This window comes from Varanus komodoensis, unplaced genomic scaffold (genome assembly GCF_004798865.1).
Source record: "Varanus komodoensis strain SLA01 unplaced genomic scaffold, ASM479886v1 scaffold18_3, whole genome shotgun sequence".
NCBI lineage: Eukaryota > Metazoa > Chordata > Lepidosauria > Squamata > Varanidae > Varanus > Varanus komodoensis.
In genome coordinates this window covers 10,098,370-10,125,687 of record NW_025335549.1, presented here as the reverse complement: position 1 = coordinate 10,125,687, position 27,318 = coordinate 10,098,370, and the positions used below count along the sequence as shown (strand labels likewise).

The 27,318-nt window shown below is 52.0% G+C and overlaps 2 protein-coding genes across 2 annotated transcripts in view; both read left to right on the top strand.

Moving 5' to 3' along the window:
• XPNPEP2 (X-prolyl aminopeptidase 2) overlaps window positions 1–11,297 on the top strand; it is a 33,342-nt gene extending 22,045 nt beyond the window's left edge. The window contains exons 13-21 of the mRNA XM_044427552.1: window positions 523–600; window positions 2,115–2,186; window positions 2,801–2,861; window positions 4,786–4,855; window positions 5,208–5,312; window positions 6,835–6,894; window positions 8,441–8,517; window positions 9,635–9,733; window positions 9,816–11,297. Of these exons, the coding sequence (XP_044283487.1) occupies window positions 523–600; window positions 2,115–2,186; window positions 2,801–2,861; window positions 4,786–4,855; window positions 5,208–5,312; window positions 6,835–6,894; window positions 8,441–8,517; window positions 9,635–9,733; window positions 9,816–10,010 (817 nt within the window). The 3' untranslated portion in view covers window positions 10,011–11,297. The remainder of the gene's footprint in view (window positions 1–522; window positions 601–2,114; window positions 2,187–2,800; window positions 2,862–4,785; window positions 4,856–5,207; window positions 5,313–6,834; window positions 6,895–8,440; window positions 8,518–9,634; window positions 9,734–9,815) is intronic.
• Window positions 11,298–13,194: 1,897 nt separating this feature from the next.
• SASH3 (SAM and SH3 domain containing 3) lies at window positions 13,195–26,669 on the top strand. The gene is made up of 8 exons (XM_044427560.1): window positions 13,195–13,274; window positions 18,311–18,412; window positions 19,155–19,307; window positions 21,034–21,145; window positions 21,813–21,973; window positions 22,568–22,780; window positions 25,166–25,316; window positions 25,806–26,669. Exons 1-8 carry the CDS (start codon window positions 13,218–13,220, stop codon window positions 25,940–25,942), a joined length of 1,086 nt encoding a protein of 361 aa, XP_044283495.1. The 5' UTR covers window positions 13,195–13,217; the 3' UTR covers window positions 25,943–26,669.
• Window positions 26,670–27,318: the final 649 nt, after the last annotated feature.

Here is a 27,318-nt window from a genome sequence, read left to right as displayed (position 1 = left end):
TTCCCCGACCTGCAGCTCCCCAGATACGTTGGGTTGTAACTCCCAGGGCCTTCCCAGCTCTGTGACTTAGGCAGTACCATTTGGTGTGGAAGTCAGACTGTTGCAGGAAGCAATAATGGCTTGGTTGTACATTGTTGAAGACCTAAGCAGGACTACCTTGTATCTTTTTCTTTTTCTTTTTTTTTTTTTTTGCGGGGGTGGTCCTGATAAAGGGCTGTTGTCAGCTAGCTGCTTCCATTGTTGGGGTTACCAAGTGTGGTGGCTGCAGCTGCCCACGCTTTTGATTCTCCCACAATGCACCAAATGTAGCATCCTCCCGGGGCACTGTGGGAAGCTTCACATGGCAGGCAGGTAAGACCAACCTGGTGGGACAGAGGTGTAGTTGAGAAGGTCACATTTTGAGCACATGCCAGTAGGTCCTTCTGAGGATGCTGAGCGTTTCAGCAGGCATTAGGTGTGTGCCAGTTACTATACAGAGAGCAAAGAGAGGCAGAATCCAGGATATTTCCTGTTTCCCTACAGGAAAGAGCTGTACTGCCGTGGGCCCAGCTTTGAGACAATCTCTGCAAGTGGACTGAATGCAGCTCTGGCCCATTACAGGTATGAGATGCAGAGACGGAAATCGTGGCAGGTAACTGCTGGAGTAGCTACAGCATAGCTAAGACAAGAAAGGTGGGGCAAAACATCAAAGCAGGATGTTGCTTTCTCTAAGGAAGCGCGAAATGTTGCTGGGGAAGAGGCCGTTTCCGTCTCAGCACTCCTCCCAGACCAAATTCTTGTGCGTGAAAGGAAGAGGCAAGAGGTGCCTGCCTGCTGTGTGCAGACTTGCTCTCTGTTGCAATGCAAAGTATTTTGGGGCGACTTGGTTTTGAATGGACAGTGAAGCTTGATGAAAGGGCTGCTCTAGGAGCAGGCACACCTACAAGAACTGGTTGCAATGTGTCCGTACAACCTCTGCGCCGCTGGGCTCTGCTACTTGCATTTTCGATGGGAATGGTTTGAAACTGATGTTGCGACCATGAGAAAGTGGCTCGAGATACCCAGGGCTCCAAGCCTATAAATCCTTTGAGCACGCGTCTGGCAGGGCTGTGCACGGAGCAGAAAGGAGGGAAGTAAAAGTTCTGTGCTCGGTTTTAGGTTTGTGGTTTGTGCGCTTGAAGGCCCGTGCATTTCTGCTGTGTGTGTCTCCCAGGAGAGAGCGCAAGAGCCTCCTTACAGCTCTCTTGCCCGAGCCAGCCCAGTGATTCCCCCACTACCCACCTAAAATGCATGAAAGAAATGATCCCGTAGGCCACTTATAGGCCACTATAAGGCTTGGGTCTGATCCCGTAACTTGGGCCATATGCTCCAAGCAACTTTTCCCTTAAAGGCCCCTGGAGTCCCAGAGTAAATTCTGAGAAACAGTTTCCACGGGGGGTAGTTGTGGCACCTTAAAAGACTAATTTCACATGGTATAAGTCTCATTGATTTTGCTGTGAATGCATTATGCCAAACTTGTTACAGCACATGTTTTCAAGGACTCTCACGAATTATTCTGTAAGTAAACAGTGTCCATGAATGCTTGTGCAGTAATAAATCTGCAAGGCTTCAAGATGCTGCGAGACTTCTTGCAGTTTGTGCCAAGAAAGAGTCTCTCTCTGTGTGTATTTAATATTAGTGAGTGTGTGTCAGACTTTCTGGTTCTGTGTTTGGATTCCTCTGGAACTGCTGGCTCCTGAATGCAGAGCTAGGAACACCCATCACCTAAGGCGGTGCTGGGGAACCATGTGTGTGTGAGAGAGAAGGTGGGCACACTACAGCGGAGGTGAAAGGAATAGAGCCCACCCCCCCACACACACACACACATTCACGAATATCCACCTGTTATGAACTTAAAGCTCTTCCTTCCAGAAGCCAAACCTTAGGAGAAGCACCCAACCCTTTAGGTTGAGGAAAATGCGCAAACCATGGGAAAGCAGCCAATGGCTTGCAGTCGGGGAAGCTGCTGTAGCCATCCAGAGACCCCGAAGAACCACAGGAGACCCGAGGAGGTCTAGATCTGGCCCTCAAGCCTGATTTGCTCACCCTGGCCTATCCCAGCATGCCAATTCTGATGCCTTCCGTTTCTCTTTTAGCCCATCCAATACTACCAGCCGCTCCCTGTCTGTGAATGAAATGTACCTGGTGGACTCTGGAGGCCAGTATTAGTGCGTATGGGGTGCCCCGTCGCTTCTCTTGGGTGCCTGCCTTTGGCAGGGGGGTTTCTCTTGTTGGGGAAGCACTCCGGGTGTGTCTAGACAACAACCTCATGCAGTGTTGGGTTCGTTTCATTCGATGTTGCAAGCTACTTTTGCAAAAAAATGTTTGCAATAAGCTTACACAATAGGAATCAAATAAAACATGAGACTTCCATCACAAGGGAATAACATTTTTTAAAGAGTATAAATAGGATACATTTTTTAAAAAAACTACACTTTCTGTGGTACCTAGAAAAAGGACCCAAACCTTTTGCTTCAAAAGGCTTTGCTAAAAACAGGAACCTTGCTTGGGTACAATGTAGAGCAGTTTGATACCCTCCAGAAGTTTTGGATGGCAACCTCTATCAGCTCCAAGTCATGGCCCAGTTGGCTGGGGCTAATAGGAGTCGGAGTCCAAAAACATCTGGACAGAGCCACGTTAGGAGAGGTTGATGGACAGCAAGAACTGCCACCTCCCTCAAGGATCTGCATATACCCGCCATGTCCCTGGGGCTAAGGAGCCAACTAGTTCCATCTACTGATCAGCCCTGACGATCCTTCCTTCCCTCTTCCTTCTATGAAAGCGATGGAACAACCGACATAACCCGGACTGTCCACTGGGGGGAACCAACGGCTTTGCAGAAGGTAAGGCTGCAATCAAAGGCGTACCTGGATTGAGCACCTCTGCACCTGCTTTCTAGCTGCTGCCTTTCCCCCAGGTCACGCTTGGGTTGCTTCGCCCTTCTTTTATTTCACTGCTGCTGGGAAGGCCTTGGCATACAGGGACCCCCTCATGCGTCCAGTGAGGTTCACCTTGGGCACAATCTTTGCTGGCTTACCTCTGCAATTCCTCTGTAGGAGTCCCAGCAACAGCCACGCCAGGTGGGGTCCTCCTTCCCTTGCAGAAGCCATGTGCCTGAGATCTCTCTACCTTTATCTGGTACCAAGTGAGAGGTGGCTTTCTAATAGCAGCAGGATCAAAAGGCTTTCCCTAGCACAATTCGGAACACCGCTGATTACTCGCAGTGGTGAATGCAGTCCAGAAATAAAGCAACGGATCTCACTAGGTCGTATGGCAATGACAAGCGTGAATCAAGAGTGGAAAAACAAGAACAGCAGCTTGGCAACCGACTGCAGACTGGTCCGAGTGATCGTTTTTCCTATAGCAGACTATGGTTGTGAAAGTCGGACAATGAAAAAGTTAGACAAGAGGAAAATTGACTCATTCAAGCTGTGGTGTTGGCGGAGGCTCCCGCGCATTTCCCGGACAGCGAGAGTCACGAACAAGCCAGTGCTGGAGCGTATCAAATCAGACACGTCCCTGGTCGGCAAGATAACAAAGCTGAGACCCGCTTATTTTGGCCTCGTCATGCAATCAAGTTCATTAGAAAAAGATAGAATGCTTGGAATGCAAACGAAAACCAGGTCACCCAAGAGCGAGGTGGTTAGGCTCCATCAGTAAGGATGCAGCCAGAGCATAGCTCAGCTGAAAGAGGTGGCACGGGATCGGAAAATGTGGCGAGATTTGGGCCATGGGATCGGTTACAGTCGGACACAACAGAACAGCTGAACAACTGATGGTTTTCAGTGCATTGGGCTGAACTGAAACTCGGCCTCTCACTCAGCAACTGGCTTTCCAAACCACAAGAGGAGGAAAGTTTAATGAAACAGATTGTGATCTTTTACAACAGCAACGGGGGGGGGGTCATTTTTATTTGGGGAAGAAGCAAGAGATTATGCATACAAAAACACAGAGCATTCTGGGTGATCTAGCTCCCCTGTGGGTTGGAGGAGAGACCATGTCCCGATGGTTTTTAAAATTTCAGCTATATGTTTGCCTCACATACTGTGGTCTGGCCAATTTTTATAGAGTGATGTATGATCATCCGGCCATCCTGCTTTGGCAGGAGCTGTTTCGGGACTTCACGACACCAAAACTAGAACTGCTTTTCTTACCTTGGGAATTTAACTGTTGCTTCCCTAGTGCAGTTATTTTGATCCCTCGGGGACAAGGAGTGTAGCGAACTCTCTGCCGCAGTGAACGGCACCCACACCATATTAGCAAAGCGCTTCCCAGGTAAATGGCCCTTGCTTCCAGGCCTCAAGGACTAACACTTCCCCTTGTTCTGCGCTTCTGACCTGTTTTTCCTACACGAGCCTTTTCTGCTGCATCTCCCTTACAGTTTCATCATAAATCTGAGATCCAAGCGCCACAAGAGAAGCATTTCCTCTCCTGCTTTTCCACTATATAACCCTCGGTGGATGCGGTGCTGTAGCAGAGTAGTACAAATACACAGGAAGAAGACTTGCTTTCCTTCACTTCCACAAATAAATTTCACATTTCCCTTGTCCCTTGTCAAAGCTATTGGTTATTAATATTACATTATATGTATATCCCAACGTTTTTTCTCTTGGGAGAGCTCAGTTTTGGGATGAAACCAAGTACATACAGCAGATACAGCCAACTGACAGCCTTGCTTAGAAAAGCTTCTGGATTCTATGATTTTTTGCGAATCTTTTTTCATTTCTGACAGAGTTTTATTTCCTCTCTTGTTCTTCTGCCCCTTAGGATGCCTACACACGGGTACTGATGGGGAACATTGACCTGTCCAGGCTTGTTTTTCCACCCAGGACGTCAGGTGAGGATCTGGGGACAGGGAGCAACCAAAAGAGCAGGAAAAGCTGGCACACCTGCTGGGGTTCTCCTCCCAGCCCTCGCTTCAGTGCTAGCTGGTGCCTTCTGCTATCACAGGTGAGAATTTGCCGGCAATTTGTCTTCCCTTCTGCTGATGGAGTGCAGAGCCCGGAAGCCGAGCCGCAATACATGGGGGACGAACCTGACCCATGGCAACTGGGAGGGCTCTTTTAGCAAGGTCCACTGCCTCGTCCTCTCAGCACAGGAATGGGCATTTGGGGAGCAAGAAGGACACCAGGTACGGGCAACCCAAGAGGTTTCTCCTGCCGACTCTCAGCACAACTGTCCCATTGCAGGCAGACTGGTGGAAGCCGTGGCTCGCCAGCCCCTCTGGGAAGCGGGGCTCAACTATGGCCATGGGACTGGACACGGCATCGGCAACTTCTTGTCTGTTCATGAATGTAAGTGGTCGGCCGGGCTGTGCTGCTCTGCTTTTTAATGACTAAGAGTAAAAAAGCAAACATTTTAAAGATAGACTAAGATATAGACCAGTTCCCAACAGCAGCTGAATACTGCAGTCACTCTGAACCAGGTGTGACTTGTGGTCTCCAGAAGTTTTGGCCTGCAGTTCCCAGCAGCCCAGCTGGCAGATTCCATGGTAAAGGACGGTTGGAGTTGTACACCAAAACATCTGGATGCTCACGCATTGCCTGCCCCTGCTCTAAGCACTGCCTATTCCAGTAGGAAGCTGCATTATACTGTCAGGTGAATGGTTCATCTAGTCCAGTACTGTCAGCACTGACTGGCAGCTGCTTCTGACAAATGCCCAGAAGTCAGCCAGCTCTGCTTGGAGATGGAGCCAGCAACTGGCTCAGTATGTGGCAGATTCCTGCCTTTGAGAACCTGGGCAATTTATTTTATTTATTTATTTATTAAAACATTTCTATGCCTCCCCATTCGCCGAAGCCTCGGGGCGGCTCACAACATAAAGTTAAAATACAAAAAATAACAATATAAAGAAGTAACTATATAAAATAAGTAACAATATAAAATAAGTCACCCTGGCCAGATAAAATAAGCAAACACTACTAACAATTAAAATGACGCTTAAATAAAAAGGTGGAGAAGGCAATGATGGAGAAGGCTTCTCCCGCTGGAGATCTGCCTGCCATGCAGCCTTGAAAGGTGCAGGACCCATGTCCGCATCAGGGGCAGAGCACCTGTTTTACCTGCAGAAGGTACCTGTAGAGGGGGGCGCGTAACATTCTCATGTCGCAGTTGCCCCAGATCAGTTCTTCAGAAGCAGAGGAAGAGGCGGAGGGACAGAGGTAGGCAGATGATGCTACAGTTTCGAGGTTATGAAACGAAAATACGCAGAGCATGAAAACCAGACTTCCTTGGAAAAGGAGAGACATTTCAGAAGTAGGTGGGGAGGAGGTGGAGGGGGTGTTTCTTGAGGAGATGCCAGGCAAGGCAAGCAAACCAATTAAGAAGTGTCCGGCATTCCCTCTGTCTGGCCCTCACAAAGCGGAGCCCCCAAAGGTGGAGCTGGAATCTTTCTGAAAGGGAGGGAAGGAGGGGCTGTGTCATTTGATTAAAACTCTTCACCTGGGCAGGCGCTATTCCCACGTTGCAAAGGGATCAAGATTGCGATTTATGCTTTGTAACCTGAGCAGCTCCAGTAAAGGACGGTGCTGCGCAGGGTCTGTCCCGGTCTGCTGGAGAGGAAAAAGCGCAGGCAGAGGCCTGTCCGGGACAGTCCGAGGTCCAATCCACAGCACCTCCAAGCGGAGGAAAACCCTGGCGCAACCCACAGTCTGACTTTGCACAAGGCAGCAGCTTACAGGTTGCCTCGGTAGTCCTCTGGGCAGTGGCTAGGTGCGCCCATTAGGCACCGCTGCTGCAGCACACTGTGGGCTCTGGGCCGCCTCGATCTCTCCAGCTGCTTCCGGAAACAGCAGTAACACATTTTCTCTCCTCCAGGGCCTGTGGGCTTCCAGTCCAACAACATACCCTTGGATAAGGGCATGTTCACCTCCATAGGTAGGTGCTACCTGCTCTTCTCAAGCCCTGATGCTGCACAGCCATGGCCGCTGCAGTTCCCCTGCCTTTCTTCCTCCTCCTAGAGCTCTCCTGGTGCCCCCAAATGGGACCCCAGGTGTACCTGTCCACGCCAGCACAAGTGCTGGTTGCGTGCTGGCCAGGTTTCCCTTCTTACTCTCCCTGGTGGGGCTTGCGATGCCACCCAAACCAAGGCAGCATGGCTTGTTCGACGGAGCAGCAGCCCCCAAAGAACCACAGTTTGTTGTCTGTTCTCAGACTCCTGCAAGCAAGCCGTGTTGCCTGGGCTTAGTCTTGCTGCTCCCTGCACCCCAAAGCGAGCAGGTTTGGGTGGTGCAATGTAGGGGATCCAGTTAATGCACGGCCAGGGAATGAGCCCCCGCTCCTGCTTATTTCCTGCATTGTGATCGTGCAAACCAGCCCAGAGTTGTCCAGCAAATATTTTGCACAGGGAGCGGGCTAGTGAAGCAGCGTGAAGAACAGAGAAGGGATGTTGCTGCAGGTGCAGGTGGAGGTGGGCTGAAGGCGTCTTCACACAGGATGAGGAAAGATACAAGTAAGCCCTGGCACAAGGTCGGGCCATGTAAATCTCAGGTTCAGACTCAGAAAGGAAAGACCGAAGACTCCCGTGAAACCCCTAAGAGTCGCTGCTGGCCATAGGCTTCTGAGCCGGCCAGCTCAGTGTCTGACTTGGTCTAAGGGGGCAGATCTGCCAAAATAAGGAACTGTCCAGAAGGAGTTCTTCCGAAGAGAGTGGCACCGCTTTCTTCTGTAATGCTTAGCAGCTTCCTCTCTTCCGTAATGTTTAGCAGGGCCCAACCCATGATGCTTCTTATGAAGTTCCTCGCCCACACTCTGTTTCATTGGCTGCAGCTTGCAAGGGCAGGAAACTCCAGCATCAGGTCAGGCAGGCCACTGACGGCAAACTTCCCCAAACTGGTGCGGTCCAGATGTGTTGAGCTACGATTCTGAAAATTCCCAGCCAGCTTGGCCAATCGTCAGGGATGCCCAGAGCTGCAGCCCAACACATCTGGGGGACACGCGATGGTCAAGGCTGATCGAGAGTGTAAGAGAGGACAGGGCAGGCCCCACGGTAAGGCCAGGAGTGGCAGGTTCCTCAGGCAGCAGGTGCTGGGAGGTGGGAACGAGGGAAGGGCAAAGAGCCTCGTGTTACCGGGCCTGTCATCAACTAGTCCCCGGCGTGCCCGCAGCCTTCAGGGTGGCCGGCGGTGCTCTTCCATCACCAATAGGGAAGCAGCAGGTTAGAAGCCTGGTGTGGAAAAGCCTTCTGCTAGGGTGGGCAGTCTAAGGCTGAGAAATTCGTTAAGCAAATTCCGTGCTAGCCTGTAATGGCTCCAAGGAATCTGATGACCAGAAGGGCTTGGCCGGTCTCCCTAGACTGGGCGGGATGCGAAGAGCACTTGGCAGGCACTGGAAGGAGCTTGGAACATGCTCTGCAGGCCTAGTACCTCCGCCACTTTTCTCATTCTCTCTTTCTCTCTCTCTCTCCCCCCCCCACCCCCTGCAGAACCTGGTTATTACAGGGATGGTGAATTTGGGATCCGTCTTGAGGATGTTGCACTTGTGGTACAGGCGAAGACTAAGGTGATGCTCCTACCTTGGACTGGTCCAGCCACAGGGCCTGTCCACTAGCAGGTGGCACCCGGCCACTGTGAGCATGAGCTGTCAGACTGGCTGAGCAGAGGAACACTCTGCAACACACAGACAGAGGTCTCTTCACAGGGTCTCTTCTGCACCCACTGACCCTCCAAAGGGCCTCGCTGCGTGATCGAAGAAAGCACAAGCATTGTTCTTCACGCGTTGGACTGAGGACCCAGGAGATCTGGGTTCTAGTCCTCACTCAGCCAGGAAGCTCACTGTGAGGCTTTATCACAACTCTAAGCCCAACCTACCTCACAGGGTTAGTGTTGCTAGGATAAAAGTGGAATGGAGGAGAAGGCTGGGAGCCACTTTAGGTTCCTCTCATGAGGAAAAAAGGCAGGATATAAATGCAGCATAATCATAAAATTACAGCATAATTTAGGCCCTTGTCCGGGACCAATAGCATCAAAAAACCGCTCAGATGAGCATTCCTGATCACTACCATGTTGAAAGAAGGTGGAGGGTGTTATGAGACAATATCTGGTGCAGGAATGACCAATAAATGTGGCTTTTGGGGGAGGGCTGTTCTGCCACAGTGGACTGACCCATGCATATTCATAATCTGTTTTCTCTGCACTTGCACACACAAAAATGAGTGAACTGGCACTGTGGTTCCGCCAACTAGCTCTGGTGCTAAAAGATGAAAGTACTAATTATGCTGCGGTCCCATTGAAAATTCCCCAATGCTTGCGATTTCTTATTAAACCACAGATATATTTGAGCATCAGATGCATGGCTTAGTCAGGCCTGAAGCGACATTGCCTCTGAGGAGCTGTCAATCCGTTCCCTGCAGTGAGATTGGCTCCTTTAGAAACCCAAATTGCCAGTCGATCGAGCGGACATGTGCTTGAGCCAAAACCTCTCCATTCATATCTTCCAAGAGGCAATACCGTTTTGGAACCAAGCGGGATGCAATGCTAGACCGGCCATCCCCAATTAAATCAGTGCTTTGAAGAACGGTGACCTCTGAGTGAGGAACATGGGTGCCCAGCCATCTGTCACCCTGGGGACCAGGGACGGCAACTAATTACGAGCCTTCCCTTCTCTTTGTCTCCCTCAGTACCCAGTGCGTGGCGAGTCCTTCCTGACTTTCGAAGTGGTGTCGCTGGTGCCTTACGCACGGAATCTCATCGACGTGAACCTCCTGTCCCCGGAGCAGGTGCGTGGGAGCCCCGGCGTGAAGCGCGCAGGGGGCGGCTGAGGGAGCCCCCCAGCTATGCACAGCTTCTCTTTCCCTGCAGATCGAGTTCATCAACAGATACTACGAGACCATCTGGCAGCGCGTGGGGCCCGAGCTGCAAAGACGCAAGCTGGACGAGGAGTACCAGTGGCTGCAGCGGAACACGCAACCCCTCTCCCGGTCGTTCCTGTTAGCGGCCTCCCTTGGCACACTCGCCATGGGCACCCTGGCCTCCACTCTTATCCCAGGGGCGTAGGACAGGGCCTGGGACATGTGGCGGCGTGGCCTCCATCTTCAGCCCTGCATGGAGGCCTGCTTGAACTGCTCATCCACCTCAGCCCTTGCCCGTATCTTCTGGGACTCTCTGGCCTCTGAATACCTTTGCTACCAAGCCTTCTCCCCAACAAGCTTATATATGGTCTCCTTCATCCAGGCAAGAAAATATACAAACAGCTCTGAGTTTCTATCTTGAACCAACGTTTCCTAGCCAGGATGGAGCAGAGCACTTGTAGAGAAAAAGAGAACATGACGGACTGTTGTCCTAGACTCCCCCAAGTCTTTGGAGGATTGTACTTCCCTCATGTCACACAAGAATGTGACATGAGATCCCTAATCCTTTTGGGGCTGTGGGCACATTTGAAATTTTGGGTGTGCCATGGGCATGCTCATGAAATGGTTGCCAAGGTCGGTGTGACCAAGTACAAGCAGCCACTTCCCACAGGCCAATTGGTAAGACTAACTGAAAATTAACTGCAGAACAACCTAAGGTCAAACCAAAGGTTGGGTCTGAGAGCCACTCTTTTGAACCCACAATTTTCTGCTTCAACCCATTTCACAGAAGGCAAACTGAGGAGGCTGAGAAACGAGTAACTTGGCCAATACACTCAGAACAAGGCAGAGGCAGGGTCTGAGCTCCAACTGCCAAATAACAACAAAACCCCTATTTCACAGAAGACAGCTAGTGTTACTCTGGGGGGAAAAAACCATACACAGCCACAAAACACACGCTGAGCAACACTTGCCCCACACTCCAATTCCCCCAAAACCAGAGAAAACACATCCACCTCTGACAACATGAGCAAAACATGCATACACACAAAGAATCCTGGGAAAACCCATCCTATGCAAATATACCTGCCACGCTTATCATCTAAGAATCCCTCTCTGGCTCCATGGCACATGTACTCTCCCACATACTACATATTCCTTGGAAATGCATGTGGCATTGGAGGCCAGCCCTTTGTTAACCTCTCAGCTGTTTTTGCTAAAAAAATCTAAAAAAGGAATATAAAAAGCAGGAGGGACTGGAAACTTGGGGGGGGGGGTGTTATGGCTCCCCAGTTAAGCCCTTGGTAAGGGGCTGAGAGGCCCAAGTGCCATCCTCTCTGAAGCCTGAACCAATGCCGTGCTTTCCCCAGTGGGAAAAATACACACCTTGAATACATATCACCTTTTCACCAACACCCCTGAAGACAGTAACGTTTGACGGCGGCACTTAGCGATCAGTGTGTTGTTCCGGCTTGAAAACACAAAAGGATGACAATAAAAGCTACTGAGCTATCCTCTGCAATGTGGGATCCTCTTTTTCAAGTTTCATCAACTAACAGAAACATCAAAATCAAAATTAAATTCTGTAGGCGAGCCAAGAAGTATTTCTTGGCTGTTGCTGACTGTGTTGATGGCTTTATCCTCCTGCCCTCCGTACAGGCAATTTGTCACGCTATTGGTCTCTCCAGGGAAGAGACAGAAAAAAATGACTTAGCAGGCTATTTGCTGATTAAATTTCCAGGCCAAGCAACGAGTATGTAAGAGCAGTTCTGCACGGTGAAATCAATGGCCCCGAATTCTCTGAATGTCAGCCTGCAATGCTCCACCCCCAGAGGCAAATATTGCAGAAAGCACACACTCTTCCACCTCTTGTTCTTAATGGATTTTCTGTGCTAAGGGAAACAACTGATGAAACCATGGAAAACATAAGAGGGTCACAAATTAAGAGTAAGCAGTGAAGTGGCCACCTGTCCTGACGATACCCATTGTTTAGGGTTACGGCAGACGGGATTGCAAAGAGCTCCAAATGATCTCTCCGATTTCAAAATGACATGCAATTCAGACTAAGCAGGTGGAAAGGGACACGTGTTGGGCAAAAGTTCCCCCCTTCGTTGCACACACATGTGCTGATGGGATGTGAGGTGGGGGTCACTGCTCAGGGCAGAGAGCTTGGGGTCTTGGAGGACCTCTCACTGAACCCTGAGATGGACATGTGCATCTTCTTTGCAGGGTGCACATCTTCCTGGTTGCTGCTGCTTCTGTTTGCCCACACATCTTAGCCCGGAGAAATACATGGGACTGAGAGAAGAGTGGGAGGGGGGTTGATCTTCCCTGCAGGTGCCATTTAGAGGGAAAGGGGAAAGGAGAATGTGCGGAGGTTAAGTTACTCCTTTGCTCCCCACTTGCAATTGCTGTTAAAAATCGCCACCTGAGGAGAAATAAAACCACTTGAATTGGCGCTGATGGGCACTCAGGCCTCTGGAGAATAAAGGGGTCCCCAACAGGGCAGGGTTGCCTGAGGTGGGACAATTCCATGCACAGAAGCTGACCAGGTTGGAGCTGATGCTTCCTCAAGCACTGCTGACGGGACACACACCTGGGGCAGCAGGTAGGGCTGGTGCCAGGGATGGGGGTGCCCAGCAGCATCCCATTGACTGCCCTCTGTGGCTCTGCTTCCTCCTCACCATGGCAACCGGCAGGGTCACTCGCCTGTTACTTTGGTCCAGGCCACAGCGAGGGAGATGCCACAGCCGGCTTGCTCTCTGCCTCTCAAGCAAACAAGCGCTCGCCTTGCCGAAGAGGAGGCGAGAAGCAAGAGCATCTCCCGACAACGGTGGCAAGAAGGCAGGCCCATAGAGGGTGCCGGGACCCACTGAACGTGTCTGGCCCACAGCCCCTGCAAAACCTGGAGCCGGCGTGGGCAGAAGGCCGGCTCGGGGCGGGCAGTGCAAGGCAGGTTGAGCGCAGCATCCTGTGGCCGCACTGAGTCCCTTCCTTCCCGCAGCACCTGCTGGAGGATCGGGCGGCCCAGAACCCCCAGCACATCCAGTCCTCTGGATCCCGTTCCCCTCTCCCGGGCAAAGCAAGGGCCAACCACGCCTTTTCTCGGGGAGAGGGGCCCTGCGGGTCTTGCTCCCTCCTCCCCCGTCTTCTGCCCGTAAGCCACCCTCCTCTCGCTCGCAGGCTAAGTAAGCCCTCGCGAATGTGCTCAGCCGCCACTTCCTTCCTGTGTGAATGCGCAAGGGCCGGGCGGGCCGGGCGGCGCGTTGGCTGCTTGCAGAGGCCCGGCTGCTGGGGAGAGGGCCCCCATGTGATGCCGTGATTTCCTGCCCGCTTCCTGGCTTCTGCTGAGACTTTTCATGCTCGTCTGCCCTGCCCATCGGTAGAGTGGAGCCGCTCTTCTGGAGGGAGCACCATGCTGCGACGGAAGCCATCCAACGCCGGCGAGAAGGACCCAGTGCAAAAGAGGAAGGTGAATGGGGAGGCCCTCGCTTCTTTCCTGGAGCGCGCTGCTTACCTGTGCCCTGGTGCTGAGCCGCTGGCAAGGTGCCAGGGCTTGGGGCAGACCTAGGACCTGCTACCCCTTGCATCAGGCCAATGCGGTCATGCTTTCGAGAAGCAGAGGGGACGGGAGGGTGGTCTGAGGGATTTCTTCTCCCCTGCCATTTCTACCACCATGAGCCTCAGCTGACTAGAGCAAAGAGATGCTTCTGATTAGCCGAGCACTCAAAGATTTCCATCTTTGTGAGGCATGATAGTTAAAAGATTTAAAGGACAGATGTGATACTCTTCACATATCTGAAAGGCCATCGTGCAACATATGGAGCAGAATTGTTCTCGGCTACTCCAGGAGGCCATACTAGAACCAAAGGTCAGAAGATGCCAGGAGACAGACCGGGGACACTACCAGCTACCAAAAAAATCCTGGACTCAGGCCCACAGGACAAGGGGTGGGGGGAGCAATGCAAATTTGCATGTGTCTGTTTACATACACTCCAGGTCTGTCTCTTTGTGTGTGTCTATCAAGGACTCTGTCTCCTAAGGTCACGCATGTGGAAAATGCAATGCATGGAAACGCAGGAGAACAGTATTTGGCTATAGGAAAAGCATCAGGCTGAAAGACTTAGGGGGTGGGGGCAGCAAGTGAGTCACGTGTGGGCAACAAGCCCTCTTATCCAGGGGACTGGATGCAACAGAGATTGTCAGGATCGCTGGCCCTTCATCTCAGCAAGGGCTTCTGCACAGCAAGGCAGTGACGTAAGCAGCCTCCCAGCGGTCCAGGGCTCCAGCCAGAGTGGCCCTGACATCGCCGTTGAACAGGCTTTGGTTAGACATGCAGGGAAGCGGCAGGCGAGGCTGCTTGCAGGGAGGCAGGAAGCCGTGTTCCCTTTCAGGTGGAGACGCCGAAACTAGGGCTGGCACATCCTCTGTCGAGGTAGCTGCAGCAGCACCCTGCTTTGTGGAGCCTGCATTGGGCAACTCAGTTATCTCCATGCAGCCTTCCAACGCGTTGATTCTGGGACAGGCTATACTGAGCAGAGCCAGGCTTGGCCAGGGCCGCCAGCCCAACTGCACAAGTGCCCCTGCGTGGTTTCTTGGGGGACAATCTTGGTTTCGGAGGCTCAGAACTCAGGAGAGTGTCTGACTGAGTGGCACATTCTAGGGCAGATGGCCAAACTTGTAGATTATGCCAAGGATGAGTCTGGAAAGGCATGTTGCAGTTGCATCAAGCATTAAAATGGCTTGACTAGCTGTGCTTCCGTCCGTGCTCTCCCTGCCGGTGCGTGGTGTCCCTCAGCTGCAAAGAGTAGGCCCTGAAATGCTGTCGGGGAGTTGTGGAGCTTCTGGCTTTGCGTTGGCGCTTTCAGTCTGGTGTGGGCAGGATTCTGATCTGGATCCACTGGCAGAGTTTTGGATTGTTTGTACTACATCAGCAAAAATTTCAGATACCAGGCTGTTTAACGAGAGTGGCAACCAAGTGCCCCCTTGTCAAAGTTCACGGACCTTGGCCACTGCAGAATGGCTCTGCGGGAGTGGGCTGCACGTGTACGAAGGTTCATGCCAGGACAAATCTTGCCGGTCCCTAAGGTGCCACATACTCTTTGCTGCTTTTCTTTGTAAGAGACTATCTGGCTTATATTGATAAAACTTAAGCCAAGCTGCTGATCCATAAAGAAACATTCAAAATGTGCAGGCAGGCAATAACTTTGCTAGGACCAAGCAGAAGTGCACAAAATTATGGACAACCTTTGGATGAGATCTCTTTTTGTCAGGCACAGTTGCTCCAAAAAGCAGGTGGGAAGGCAAAAAAGAGCGTGGAGGAGAGGAAAAGAGGTGCTCGACGATGCAATGTGTGGGTGCACGGCCTGAACCTGAAGAGGGAGCGAAGAATCATATTGACATGGATTCTGGCTCTGTGTCGGGAAGGTTTTTGCTCGCACCAGCTGCTACTGCATCGGCCATGAAATCTTCCAGGGAACAAAGCTGCAAGGGGCTCTGCTCCCGTTTGCTGGCTTGATGGAGAAGCAATGAGCAAGCAGGCAGGCGCCTTTGCGGCTCGTGGTGACCAGAGCAGGGGGCAGGCGAAGGAGCAAGTGGCAAGGAAGAGGAGGGAACCACGCTGGGGTGCGGGCCTTGGTCCTCAGAAGGCAGGGAAGAGAAGCAAGGAGAAACACAGGAGATTCTCTATTAGTAAAACTAAAGACTAATTTGGGTGTGTTGTGCTGCACAAAATTTTTAAAAAGGCGAGTAGAAGCTAAATTAGGTGGTGTCACCTAATGGTTGCGGTGGAGGACATCTTCAAAGAGCAGAGACTTGTGGAGTGAGCTTCGCAAGGCAGCAGCTTTCCCCAGCTTTGAACCCTCGAGTATTTTGGCTGACAGGTCCCAGGATTCCTGGCCATTCGTTGTGTTGGGTAGGACTGAGGGGAGAAGTCCAGACCTGTCGAGGGCCCCAACCTGGGTAATCAGGTGCCCCTCTGCAAGAGCAGGTCCCCTGCTCGCAAAGCGGTGGCTCATTTCAGAGGCCCTCTCTGCACGCTTTCGCCACTGCTGTGCTGCCCGGGAGTAGGCTGGTGGGGAAATGATCTGGTCAAATTAGTTTAGCAGGTTTGCATCTTGCTGAAGGCTGCATCCTGACTGAGCCGAAACCTGCCTCCAGAAGCATGACCAGGGCTTACCGCAAAGACACAAGCCTACGTGAGAGTGTAATGGCATGCTGTTCCCTTCCTGCCCCTGCAAGAAAGGGAGGGCACCTTGGTTCCTCTGACATGGTTACTGCAAAGATCAGCTTTTGCACTGGCATGTGCTGGGGCAAGGCGAAGTGCTGAAGAGGTCCAGGGTTCAGCCTCACCAGACAAAAAATTGTTTAAAAAATTAACACGATACCCTATGTGTGTGTGAAAAGACCCTGTCCCCTAAGGACAATGGTGTTTGTAAAAAGATTTAGGGACAGGAGAGAGGCGTGCGTTTGACTTCAGTAAGAAAGATTCAAGAAGAGGCTGCAGGAGGGGAAACACACATGGGCAGAAACCCAGCTCCTCCAGAGGGGTCGGACGCAAGAGAGATAGCGAGGGCCCTTGTATCTTTCTTTCAGCAAGCGCCCCTGGACCACGAGGCTGTCCATCCAGGGATTTGGGGCTCCCCCTCGCAGCACCTCTTGCAATGGCTGCGAACAGTTTAGTGAGCATAGCCTGCCATTGCCCACCTTGCTGAACGTGCTGTGATGCGTACTCCGATTTACATGCATTTGCATCTCCAGACCCAGAACGCACGACCCAGAATGCACGCACACCACACCACGCACCAACAGCATGCTGTTTAACTTCCGCAGCTCCTCTGCTGAGAACCCGGAATGCACCTCCCCCTTCCAGGTGTTTCAGCTTCAAGGGCTGCCGCTTAACCACTTCCTGCCTTCATGGCCTATCTAAGCATCTCCTGTAAGGAACCTGACAGAAGCAGGTGGGGGGTTGGGGCCGAGAGTCAGCGCAGGCCAGGGGTGCCAGAGGGCGCATGTCTGCTGGAGTGGGGAGGGCTAGATCTTTGATCCCTCCCCCTCAACCCAGTATACTGTCTCTGACAGTGTGCAGGAGTGAATGGTCCAGCCAGAGTAAGGTTTCCTAAAGATACAACTGACTGTAATCCATCCCAAGGTGCTCTTGGGAGCAGGCAGGACAGCAGAAACTGAGGACAAACCAAAAATTGAGCCTCCTTTGGGACACATGTTGCTAGCAACAGCTTTGTGTGGGGAAAGCAAAGGTGTTGATATTTCATTGCCTGGAGAGTTTGCATCTGACAGATGGACTTGCCTCGGGCTCTCATTCACACGAGCCTGGCCTGGTGCAGAGCATTGAGGAGGCACTTGTCCCTTCTCTAGTAACCACCCCTGGTTCCTTCTAGAGAGCAAACAGCTTCCTACTTCGATTCGGCATCACTCCACTCCCCACTTCCCCACTGACAGGCCAGCCCTGTTGGTCTGTCCCTTCTTAGCAGAGCTGGTGCCAAGGGCCTGCGCCCCAGAAAGGGCTCACTGACAACACCTCCACTCCCCCACAGCACCCTGCCTGTTCACTCTGGCCCAGCAGCGCCAGCTCCCCGACCTGCTCACTGGCACGCCGTCCGTCACACGAGTGAGTGGTAGCAAGGACAGGAAGAGGCACCATGGCAGCTGGTGGCAGCAGTGCTGAGAAGGAAGACTCCCTGCAGCAGGGGCCCGTGGACGGTGCCAGGCGGAAGGGATTCAAAAACAGCACCCGGTGCGCCTTGCATGGCTTTGCTTCTGCTGCTATGTGCCTGGCCCTTTGCAAGAGGACAGATCCCTGCCCTGAGGAGTCTACAGACTTAGGACCTGGACAGAGCAAACACCATAGCAGGACAAGTTGGCAGGACTAAACAGGGGCAGGACACATGATTCCTTCTACTCCCTGGACTTAGCCTTAGTTGTGGGGAGGCTGGGGTGGGAAGCTTGTGGTCCTCAGCATCCCAGGCTCTCCAGATGCTGCAGGCCTCCGGTGCACTCTGCATGACCCTGCTGAGAACTGTGCTGCTGTCTGCTTCCTGTGTATGGTGCAGGGGGAGAGAGAGAGAGAAATGCAATGAGACGGGGGAGAGAATCACTGAACGGACTTGGTGGCAGAGAGAGACATAGCTATGCAATGTTCTGAAATCCATCAAAGTTCACGCCTGGCCCCAGCCCACTTAACTTTTCCTGTCACTCAGAGGTCCTTTGTGGGAAAAACTTTTCCCCCTCCTGCTGTAGGGCTGGAAATGTGCAGCCCTCCAGATGTTCGACTCCAGTTCCCATCAGCCGCAGTCATCATGGTCAATGGGTAGGGGCACTGGGAGGTGTAGTCCAGCAACACCTGGAAGACCACACGTTCCCACTCCTACCACCAGGCACGAGAACTAAGAGAGTGGTGAGTGTTTGCGAAATCCTGATGGTGTTGTGAGTTTCTGCTCTTTCGTGCTGACCATGCATGCAATCCTCATCCTTATTTTGCTCCTCCATCAGCTGTCGCTGCAGCGATCCAGCAGCTTTAAGGATTTCGCCAAGTCCAAACCCAGCTCCCCCATGGCAGTTGAAAAGCAGTTCAGCCTGGAGGAGGAGGAGCAGGTGAGACATTCCACCCCCTGCAATCATCCCAGGGCTTTCAGGACTGCCCATATATGATGGACTCAGACACCCCCCCCCCATGCCCCGCACCACACACACATACACCCCAGCCATGGCTCCTACACGCTACAGCAGGGACATGGCTAGCCTGGGGTCCATGGGATCTCTGCACCAAAGTTATTTCCCAGGGCCCCAAAACAATTCCCCAGAGCCCTTTGTGTCCATTGGTGTCCGTTGTGTCCGTTGGAATGAACCTTTCCCTCCCCGCCCCTTAATTGCCATGCAAGAGGTTATTTTCAAGGGGCGGGGAGGGAAAGGTTCATTCTCCCCCACGCTACCCCCCCCAAACATTTCTTTGTACTCCGCAGTCAGAATTAGGGCATTGTTTTTAATGGTTTGTGAGGATTTTTGAGCCCATCATCCTACAGAGTTGTGTGTCCCTGGTCCCAAATCTTTGAAGGACCCAGCAAGACACCTACTGCAAAGCATCTGGCCAACCAGCTTTGTCATGTCTTAATTCTCAACTGTGCAGCAATGGCCTCACCAGGGGTCCCATCTGTGGCCCAGCAGATCCATTTCTCAGAAAGGTAGGCCTCTGATGCTACGCCTCGCCTCCATGGTAGGCTTCACGCTGGGAGGAAATGCCAGGTGAGACCAGCCCTGAGCTCAGCTCCTCCCAACTGACTCCCAGGAGGGAGTTCCCTTCTGCCTTCTCTCAAATCCACTGATTCTATTTGTGCAGCTCCCTGAGGACAACCCGGAAAGCTCACAGCACAGCCCAGGCGACTCAGCTCGAAGCAGCAGTCTGAAGCTGGGCAAGAGATGGAGAGCTGCCATCTCCCGTACCATGAACAGGAAGACAGGAAAAGCAGCAGCCAAAGCACTGGCTGAGCAGGTAAGCTGGAGGCAATCTCAGCTCTAGACCTGTTCTGAGGTAGAAAACCTTGAGAAAGATGCCTTCAGTGGGTCCAGGGGACTCAGGACCCCTGCTGAGGTTTGAATCTTGCCAGGTGCTTAGTGAGACTGACTTCTGATGCCCTCTACCACTCCCGAGTCCAGAATCTGTTGCAAAACACCCACCCCCAGCCACAGGGCCTGGAGGGGTATCTGCAACTTCTATACCTAGGACAGCTCAGGTCACAAAGTCATTCTTCCAGCACTTGTCAAGAGTTTCTTAAAGCTGATGCTGGACCGACAAACAGCATGGCAGCAAAAGTGCCATTCCCATCCAGGACTGCAAATGGGGGAGAGGCCGGGGCTCAGTAGCAGAGCCCACACTATGCACACAGAAAGTCCCACACTCCGTGCCTGGCAGTTCCCGGTGAGGCTGGCAAAATGGCTGCCTGCAGTTCTGGAGAGCCACAGCTGCCAGTTGGTGTTGGCCATATGGGCTGGTGGACCAGTCAAGGGCAGCTTCTTAGATGTCGGTTAAATGGAAAGAGTACCATATACACCAGTGTGTAAGATGACCCTTGAAACCCAAAATAGCAAAGCAAAAGTCTGGGCTTCTTACATGCCTGACATAAACAGCCCAAAATACTGACTTGGTCTTATACGTGAGTCATCTTGTACACCAATATATGTGGGCGTTTTGCTAAAACATACTTCTTGGTTGCTTGTGGCACATATTACTACCATATATTTCAATATATAAGATGACCCTTGAAACTGAAGAGAGTGAAGCAAAAATTGGGGGTCATCTTATATGCCCAACATATGACAAACACCAGAAAAACAACCCAGATACAAAAAGACCAGCCCTTGCCTTATTACACGATTCACCTTATACACTGGTATATATGGCCAGATACCAATTAGAGGACACTTGCAAATAAAGGATGGCCCTCTGGCAGCCCTTCAGATAGAGAACTGTCTTCTGTAGAGTGGGACAGATGGCCACTCTCTTTAGCCTAGGTAACCCACAGGAACTTTCTTTCTGGGACTAGTAGCAGCTCGATGGGACCACATCCCATGCCTGCTTTTCATTTGCTGATTTAAACGAAAATAAAGCCCAGAGTGGTCACTAGCAAAGGCTTTGTGCCCTGCCTAGTCGGGCCCGTGATGTCTCCGTGACAGAGCAGGCACCTCGTGCACCCAGTGGCCCAAAGCCAATCCTACCTCCAGACCAACTTGTCTAGTTAAAAAGGTTGCCCCACTGGAAATGGCTACTGGCAGACAGCCACTAGCTTGGAGCAGGAGAGATGGGTGTTCCTCAACCTGGCACCCTCCAGAGATGTTGGGCTACCGTTCCCATTAACCCCGCAACCATGTGGGCTGGGGAGAATGAGAGTTACAGTCCTGGAGATCGCCAGATTGAAAGAGGGCCAAATGTAGCAAGCAAACATTGACTACCGTGTCTGTGTCTATGTCTGAGTCTGTGCCTGTGCTTTTTTTAAACCCAGACCATTAGTTTCTTAGGGAAAGGGTACTTCAGGAAGTGGAGATGAGGGTGGTGTGAAAAGCAGGCATGCTGCTGGCACAATTGGGCGGCATACAGATGAAATAAATGAAAATAAATGAAAATAAAAGGAAATGGGGCAGGTGTGGAAGGCAGGGGAGCCAAGCCAATTCTGCATTAGCACAGGGGCACTCTCAGCTTCACGTTTGCTGCCTTATTCCAGGGGGAGGCCGGAGACGAGGCTGCTGCATCACCCCTCCAGAGCCCTGTTGACGATGAGCCCCCCGTCTTTTCCGAAGCCACCGAGGCGGCTGGCAGCCTTCAGTCCCCAGATGGTGAGTGGCTTCTCCACCCGTAACAATCCCAGTCCGCAGGCTACCTAAAGCCTAGAGTTCACAGAAGGTGGGAAGGTCCAGCTTGGTGGGGTTCCCATGAGTGGACTCTGAACCATGCAGACAATGCCTGGGGAGATGTGAGAGAGTTTGAGAGATGCACGCATCAGGCGGATGGCTAAGATGGAAGGGGGCTGGGTGAGGCCTTTCACATCAAAGGCACGCAGCTTTTTGGCCCCGAGAGCTTGATCAGGCAATGCTAGGAAGGCATTTCCACACACACCCCCTAAGAGAGAGGATGCTTTCTCTCCAATTTCTGATGAAACATTAGACATCAAAGAGGATTCCCTCACTAGCAAGGAAGTCCCTCCCTTATCACCGCTGAAAGAGCAGAGACCAGGGAAATGTGTCTCTTGCAAGGCTTGCACCAGAACCCCTGGGGACTAGGGAAGCTCTTGCCAGCACAAGCATCAGGAGTTCCAGGCGGTGCAGCCTTTCTGGGGTAAGATTGCCAGGAACAGCTTGGCAAGCCACGTTTTTCCACCCACCACTTCTATCCATCATGTACTGGGCCCCCCTTCATCCAGTCCACCACAGGCTCAGTGCCCAAGTTGCATCCCCTGCAAAATCCACCCACACGTCCCCGGCCTGAACTCTCCTCTTGGTGCAGGAAGTGAACTCCCCAGTTCCAGACTGGAGGGGTGCAGCCCAAGCAGCGAGAAGGGAGGAGCGGCCAGCACCCCTCCGTACAACGGCCCCTTTTGTGGAAGGGCGAGGGTCCACACGGACTTTATCCCCAGCCCATACGACAAGGACTCTCTGAAACTTCAGGTGGGTAATGGCGCTTCCTTGAACCGTTCTCAAACAGGTAAGGCTACTTCCAGAGGTGGCTCCCCACTGCTTTTCTTCCTGCTGGCCCAGAGCAGCACACTAGCAAGGAAATCCGTTGCTGCAGAACGGATGTCTCCAATGGCAGTGAAGCCATGTATTCACTGAACTTTAAGGCGTTATTCTAGGCTGCCTGCAAATAGACTCAGTGCCATGGACAGTTTAATGTTTGGACTGAAACCCAGAGTGGATACACCAGCCCACCAACCTTGGAGCTGCCAGCCTGGGCTGGAGAGCAGCACACCAGCTTCTGATGGGTAGCAACAAGTTGCCTTGGCTTAGTCTTCTCCCCACCTATCCCCATCAAGTTTTGAGGCTTGCTATCTGATGCCCCTCCCTCTGGGGAAATGCTTCAGCAGCTTTGCTACAGATCACCAAAACTGCACATCTGTCCTCACATCTGGGTGAAGCAGTCTGGACCCTCAGAGAGTCACAGGCCTGCCGCTGGTGGGTTCCTGTGCTCTGGGCTGTATTTTACGGAGAAACCAAGTCAAAGGGATGCTGCTCGAAGACACAGTAATTCTGCATTTGTTACAGAAGGGGGATATCATACACATCATTGCGAAACCCCCTGTGGGCACCTGGACAGGTCTTTTGAACAGCAAAGTCGGGTCCTTCAAGTTTATCTACGTGAACGTCCTCCCAGAGGAGCGCCATTCCATGCCGGCGCCGAAGAGCTGTTCACGAAGCAGGAGCAAAAGGCCCAAGCCCAAGACGCTGCATGAACTGCTGGAGCGCATGAATCTTGAGGTGAGGACCTCGGCTGGCCAGCCAAAGCCCAAAATGCATGCACAGAGAGTGCTATGGGGTGGGCGGTAGGACACAGCACACATCTGACATGCAGAAAGTTCAGTCCGTGGCATCTCTCAGCAGGACTGGTAAACACCCAAAACTTTACAGACCCCTGACAGTCATTGTAGACTGAGCACCTTCCTAGGAGTTCATGAATGACTTCCAAGGTCAATGATTATGAGAGGTGTCGTCCAAAAGAGCTAGCGCATACTTCTGCTGAAGAATGATCAGCACTGTACCCAGTGAGTTAATGCAAGACAGCTTCCCACAGATTGGGTCCTGATCCTGGCTCCCAGGAGCTGCCTCGCCAAACCCAGATACCGGGGCCTGTCTAGCCTAGGATGGCCATCAACAGCTGTGCGAGAAGTGAGAAGGGTCTCCTTTAGAAGCACAGACTTGCTTTCCAAAGTTCCTGTACCACTAAAAAGGGGGAAATGAGGCAGTACACCTTGCTTTAGAAGCAAGTCTCTGTGCAGATGTCCTTTGCAGATGTGGCAGGAAACAGAACCACCAGTTCACTTGTGTGTGAGTTTGGGCCTGCCATTAGGCAAAGTGAGGAGGATGCTTGGGGGGGGGGATGCCCCTGATCTGTCCCCCAGATGTAGCACAGAATGCTTTCCCATGCCAGTCTTGGGACATGGGACAGCCCTGCTTGTATCGCAATTAGCAAAACTTCCTTAAAAATTAGATGCTCAGGAAGGGAATTACTTTGATACGCATTATTAAGCACACAAGAGTGCCTCATTCATTTGAACAGCAGAAACTGGATTTCTCACCCCTGCCCTCACAACACAGATTTCAGCCTCCTTAGGAAACTAACAGGTTTATTTTAACAGGAGCTTCCATGCACTAGGCAGGATGGGCTGCAGATGTTTTATACTTCAGTTCCCATAAGCCCCTGCCAGCATGGCCTTTGCCATGGATGCTGGGAGCTGGAGTCCAAAGCACCTGGAGATCTGCTTTTTACCCACCACTGAAGAGGCCACTTCATCGGATGCATCTACAGATCTGTGTACATAAAAAGCTGGTGTGTGTATATACAGATCTATATTTTTACCTATCAAAGTGGGTGTAGAGAGAGAGAAGGGAAATAGTAAATGGGATGAAATAGCCATAAAATGCAGCAGCAGCAGACAAGAGTAGTAACGTGACAACATTGCTTACGGCCCAATAGCTTTTCTTGTTTCTCACACTTCCTTTTTGCTGGAACCCCTCCAGGTATTTCCAGCTGCAGAACTGGGAGCAACCCCTCCCTGTAAAAAACACCCCCAACTTGCAACTAGGATGCAACCTCCACCCCATTCACTACATAAGTAGTGGCTCAGCACGGTCAGACCACCTAAATAATGACCAGCTGAGACCTTTTAAAGCATACACTGCATGTTGCTTTGTCTGCTACTGCCAGGGCCGCTCCAGAAGTGTTGGGAAACATTTATTTATTCCCAGCTTTTTTATACCACCCTATCACTAAAGTCTCCGGACATTTGCAACTGCCTGACCAAAACTATGGAATTGTAGCCTATGGATATAGGCACCTTCATTTGTCCTCCCACAAGCAGATGAAAGAACCATGCCTGCTGGAGTTTATAAAGCTTGGTCCACTTATACAGGGCTGCTCTGCTCACTTGGCTTCTAGTATCATTCTGAAGAAGCCCTTAAGTACAAACTCGGATTGGACCATCTCTGCTCCACACCCAGAGCAACACTTTTGCTGAAGGCCCTGTTCCGATCACTTCTATTGCATAGGGAGAATTTTTTTCCCATCTTATCCATGCTTTTCTGACTGCCTCACTTTCCGGAGCCTCCAAGCGTAAATGCCGCTGCGAGCAGGCTCCTTCTCCCATTCATCTTGCCAGGCTTTGCTCCAAGACACACTTCTTCCACAGTCTTTCCTGGAGGCTACCTCAACTGCATCTTCATAGTCCTTGCAGGGAACACAGCAGTTTAAAAACACACCATGCCTTTGATGGTTATTCAGCATCCTGCTGCTCGAATCCTCCACTTAACATTCCCACAGTGCTCGGCAACAGTATTGCTCTGGAGCATCTAAGAAATTTAAATGGCAGTTCCCAGGACTTTCTCGCTGGTGTTCCTCATGTAAGTAGCTGCTGGTGCTGCATGACCCCAGTGACATGCCCGGGAGTTGGAAGGAGCCTGACAACAAAGCATGTGGGAGAAGACCCCCTGCTGTCCTAAATTAGCATAACCTACACTGCACAGACACCTGTCCTGCCTTCTCTAGTTCATATGGGTCTAAGTCTTCTGCAGGGGTCGCATCAAGGGCTTCTTGATGCCAATCGGAGCTTTGGGGCTCTCTCCTTCCCTCTCCCCTCCCCACCTCAGGAGCATACTTCCACATTATTACTGAATGGCTACCAGACCTTGGAGGACTTCAAGGAGCTGCAGGAGACCCACCTGAATGAACTGAATATCACCGACCCGGAGCATCGTGCGAAGCTGCTCACAGCGGCAGACCTACTCCTAGATTATGACAGTAAGCACTTCAGAGATGCTGAGCTTCCTCTCTTCCTACCCTCAAGCCCTGTAGCTCAGTGCCAGAGCACCTGCTGTGTTTGGAGGAGGACACAGATGTCCCTCTGCCCTCTCTAGCGAAAAGGAGTCAATAGGAGGTGCAAACAGACTGCTGTTCTGCCCGAGTCCCGACAGCTGCTGCCAGTTACGGTGGCTAACACTGGGCTAGATCAACAGACAGGAGGCTGCCTCCTGTTTTCCTATAGCCTTCCCACCCCACCATGGGACTGCAGCGGGAGGCTCTCGTGGCATGCAAACCTTGTGATTTGCAAGCTGACATGGCAGCTTCTGCCCCTCGTTCACCAAGGAAGTGACTGCTGCGTCTCACCCTACAGCACGGGGGAAGGTGGCACAGCAGGCATCAGGCAGGCAAGCCACTGGGTGAAGGGGGTCCCCCCATTCCTGCAGCCGTGGCTCCCAGAACAGCTGGTCTCTCTCTCTCTCTCCCCAGCAAGCAGCGAGGCTGAAGATGAAGGAGGGAGCTTGGAGGCTCCGCTGGCCCCCGAAGAGCCAAAGGGGGACATTCCTCGGGATTCTGGATGTTTTGAAGGGACAGAGACGCTGGACAGTGGGCGGGAGGACTCTTAAGCTGGAAGAAGGGTGCCTGTCTCTCTCTGGCTGGTTCATGCTGAGATACAGACCCCGCCTGGGGGCTGGTTGGTTGGCCAATGCAAGCAGTTGTTCCAGGCACACTGATCTCGAAGCCAGAAGTTACAGCTGCCCTGCATAAGCTTCCTCTTTGGACAGAGAAACGGCACCACTGGTCTTACCACTCCTGGGTAAATAGGTAGCTCTCGGGGCTCAGAACCCGCAGCAATCTTCGGGCTAGAGATTGCAGGAAATGGAATTTGTATTTAGGCAAATCCATCTGTTCGCTTTCGTGCATGCAGTGGGCAGAAGCTGCCTGCCTCAGCTGTCCCCATATGCCCAACCTGTATTGGGTCAAATGAGTCCCTTCACAGCAGGGGCAACCCAAAAGGGTTGCTACTATAGCTAACAGGTAGAAAACTGGAAAGAGGACAGTCTGTGGCTGCCACTACCAAAAATGACCTGAAAGCAGGGAAAAGAAGGTGGACGCATGGCTTCTTTTCTCTTTGAATACACCCTTAAGTAGGAATGGCTAGCGCTTAGGAGACCACCCTGGTCAGCAAGAAGGTGAAATTGCCAGGCCACCCAAGTTGCCTAACAGTGACGCGCCGCACAGGGCGCAGTGGCCTGGGGAGGCGGTGCTGTGCCTTGCAGAAGGACTCAAGGTCTTCAGCATCAGGTTCAGCTTCCAGGGCAGGGCTCCCAATAAAGCTCATCTACCCTCAAAGTACAGGTGTGCTCTTGCATGTCACAACTCAAACCACGACACCTTTTGGGGAAAGGAGGGATAAAACCTGCCACTCTCACTGCTCATCTCGCCTCACCCCCGGAATTTTTCTTCTCCTGTGAAATGTGGCAGAATAGCTTCCACAAATATTACTGCCAACTTGATCTCCTAGTTCGTTGCCCCAACTTTCTCAGCCAAATGTAGGCAACCTGGTGCCCTCCAGATGCTTCAGTCTACAACTCCCATGTCCACTGGCTATCTGGCTGGGGCTGATGGGAGTTGTACTCCAAGCATCTGAAGAGCATCAAGTTGCCCACTCCAGAGCCTTCTCAAAAGCCAGGACTGGAGATCATGTGGAATCATACAGGGATGCGCCTAGAACGGCCTGGCAGCCAAAGACGATGCTTCACCTTGTCTCTCACTCCACCATCAGGCGCAGCAGCGACCGTGGCATGGCTTCTCTGTTTGTACCCAGAGGGCAGTGCAGGCAGGTTGGCTTTTGTTACATTACAAAGAGGCAGTGAAATCCTGACCCATCAATGGAGGCAGGAGAGCCTGAGATACCTGTGATACAAGCCCCGTACCAGAACTGGAGGTAGGCAGAAGAGGAATGCTGACGCCAAAGCCACACACACAAACAAAACCACAT

Excerpts from the sequence above, each read along its gene's own strand:
- SASH3 (XM_044427560.1), top strand. The coding sequence starts at position 13,218 with ATGCTGCGACGGAAGCCATCCAACGCCGGCGAGAAGGACCCAGTGCAA. Across the intron at positions 22,781-25,165 it reads TGGAGCGCATGAATCTTGAG|GAGCATACTTCCACATTATT; the intron begins GTGAGGACCTCG and ends TCCCCACCTCAG. Across the intron at positions 25,317-25,805 it reads CCTACTCCTAGATTATGACA|CAAGCAGCGAGGCTGAAGAT; the intron begins GTAAGCACTTCA and ends CTCTCTCCCCAG.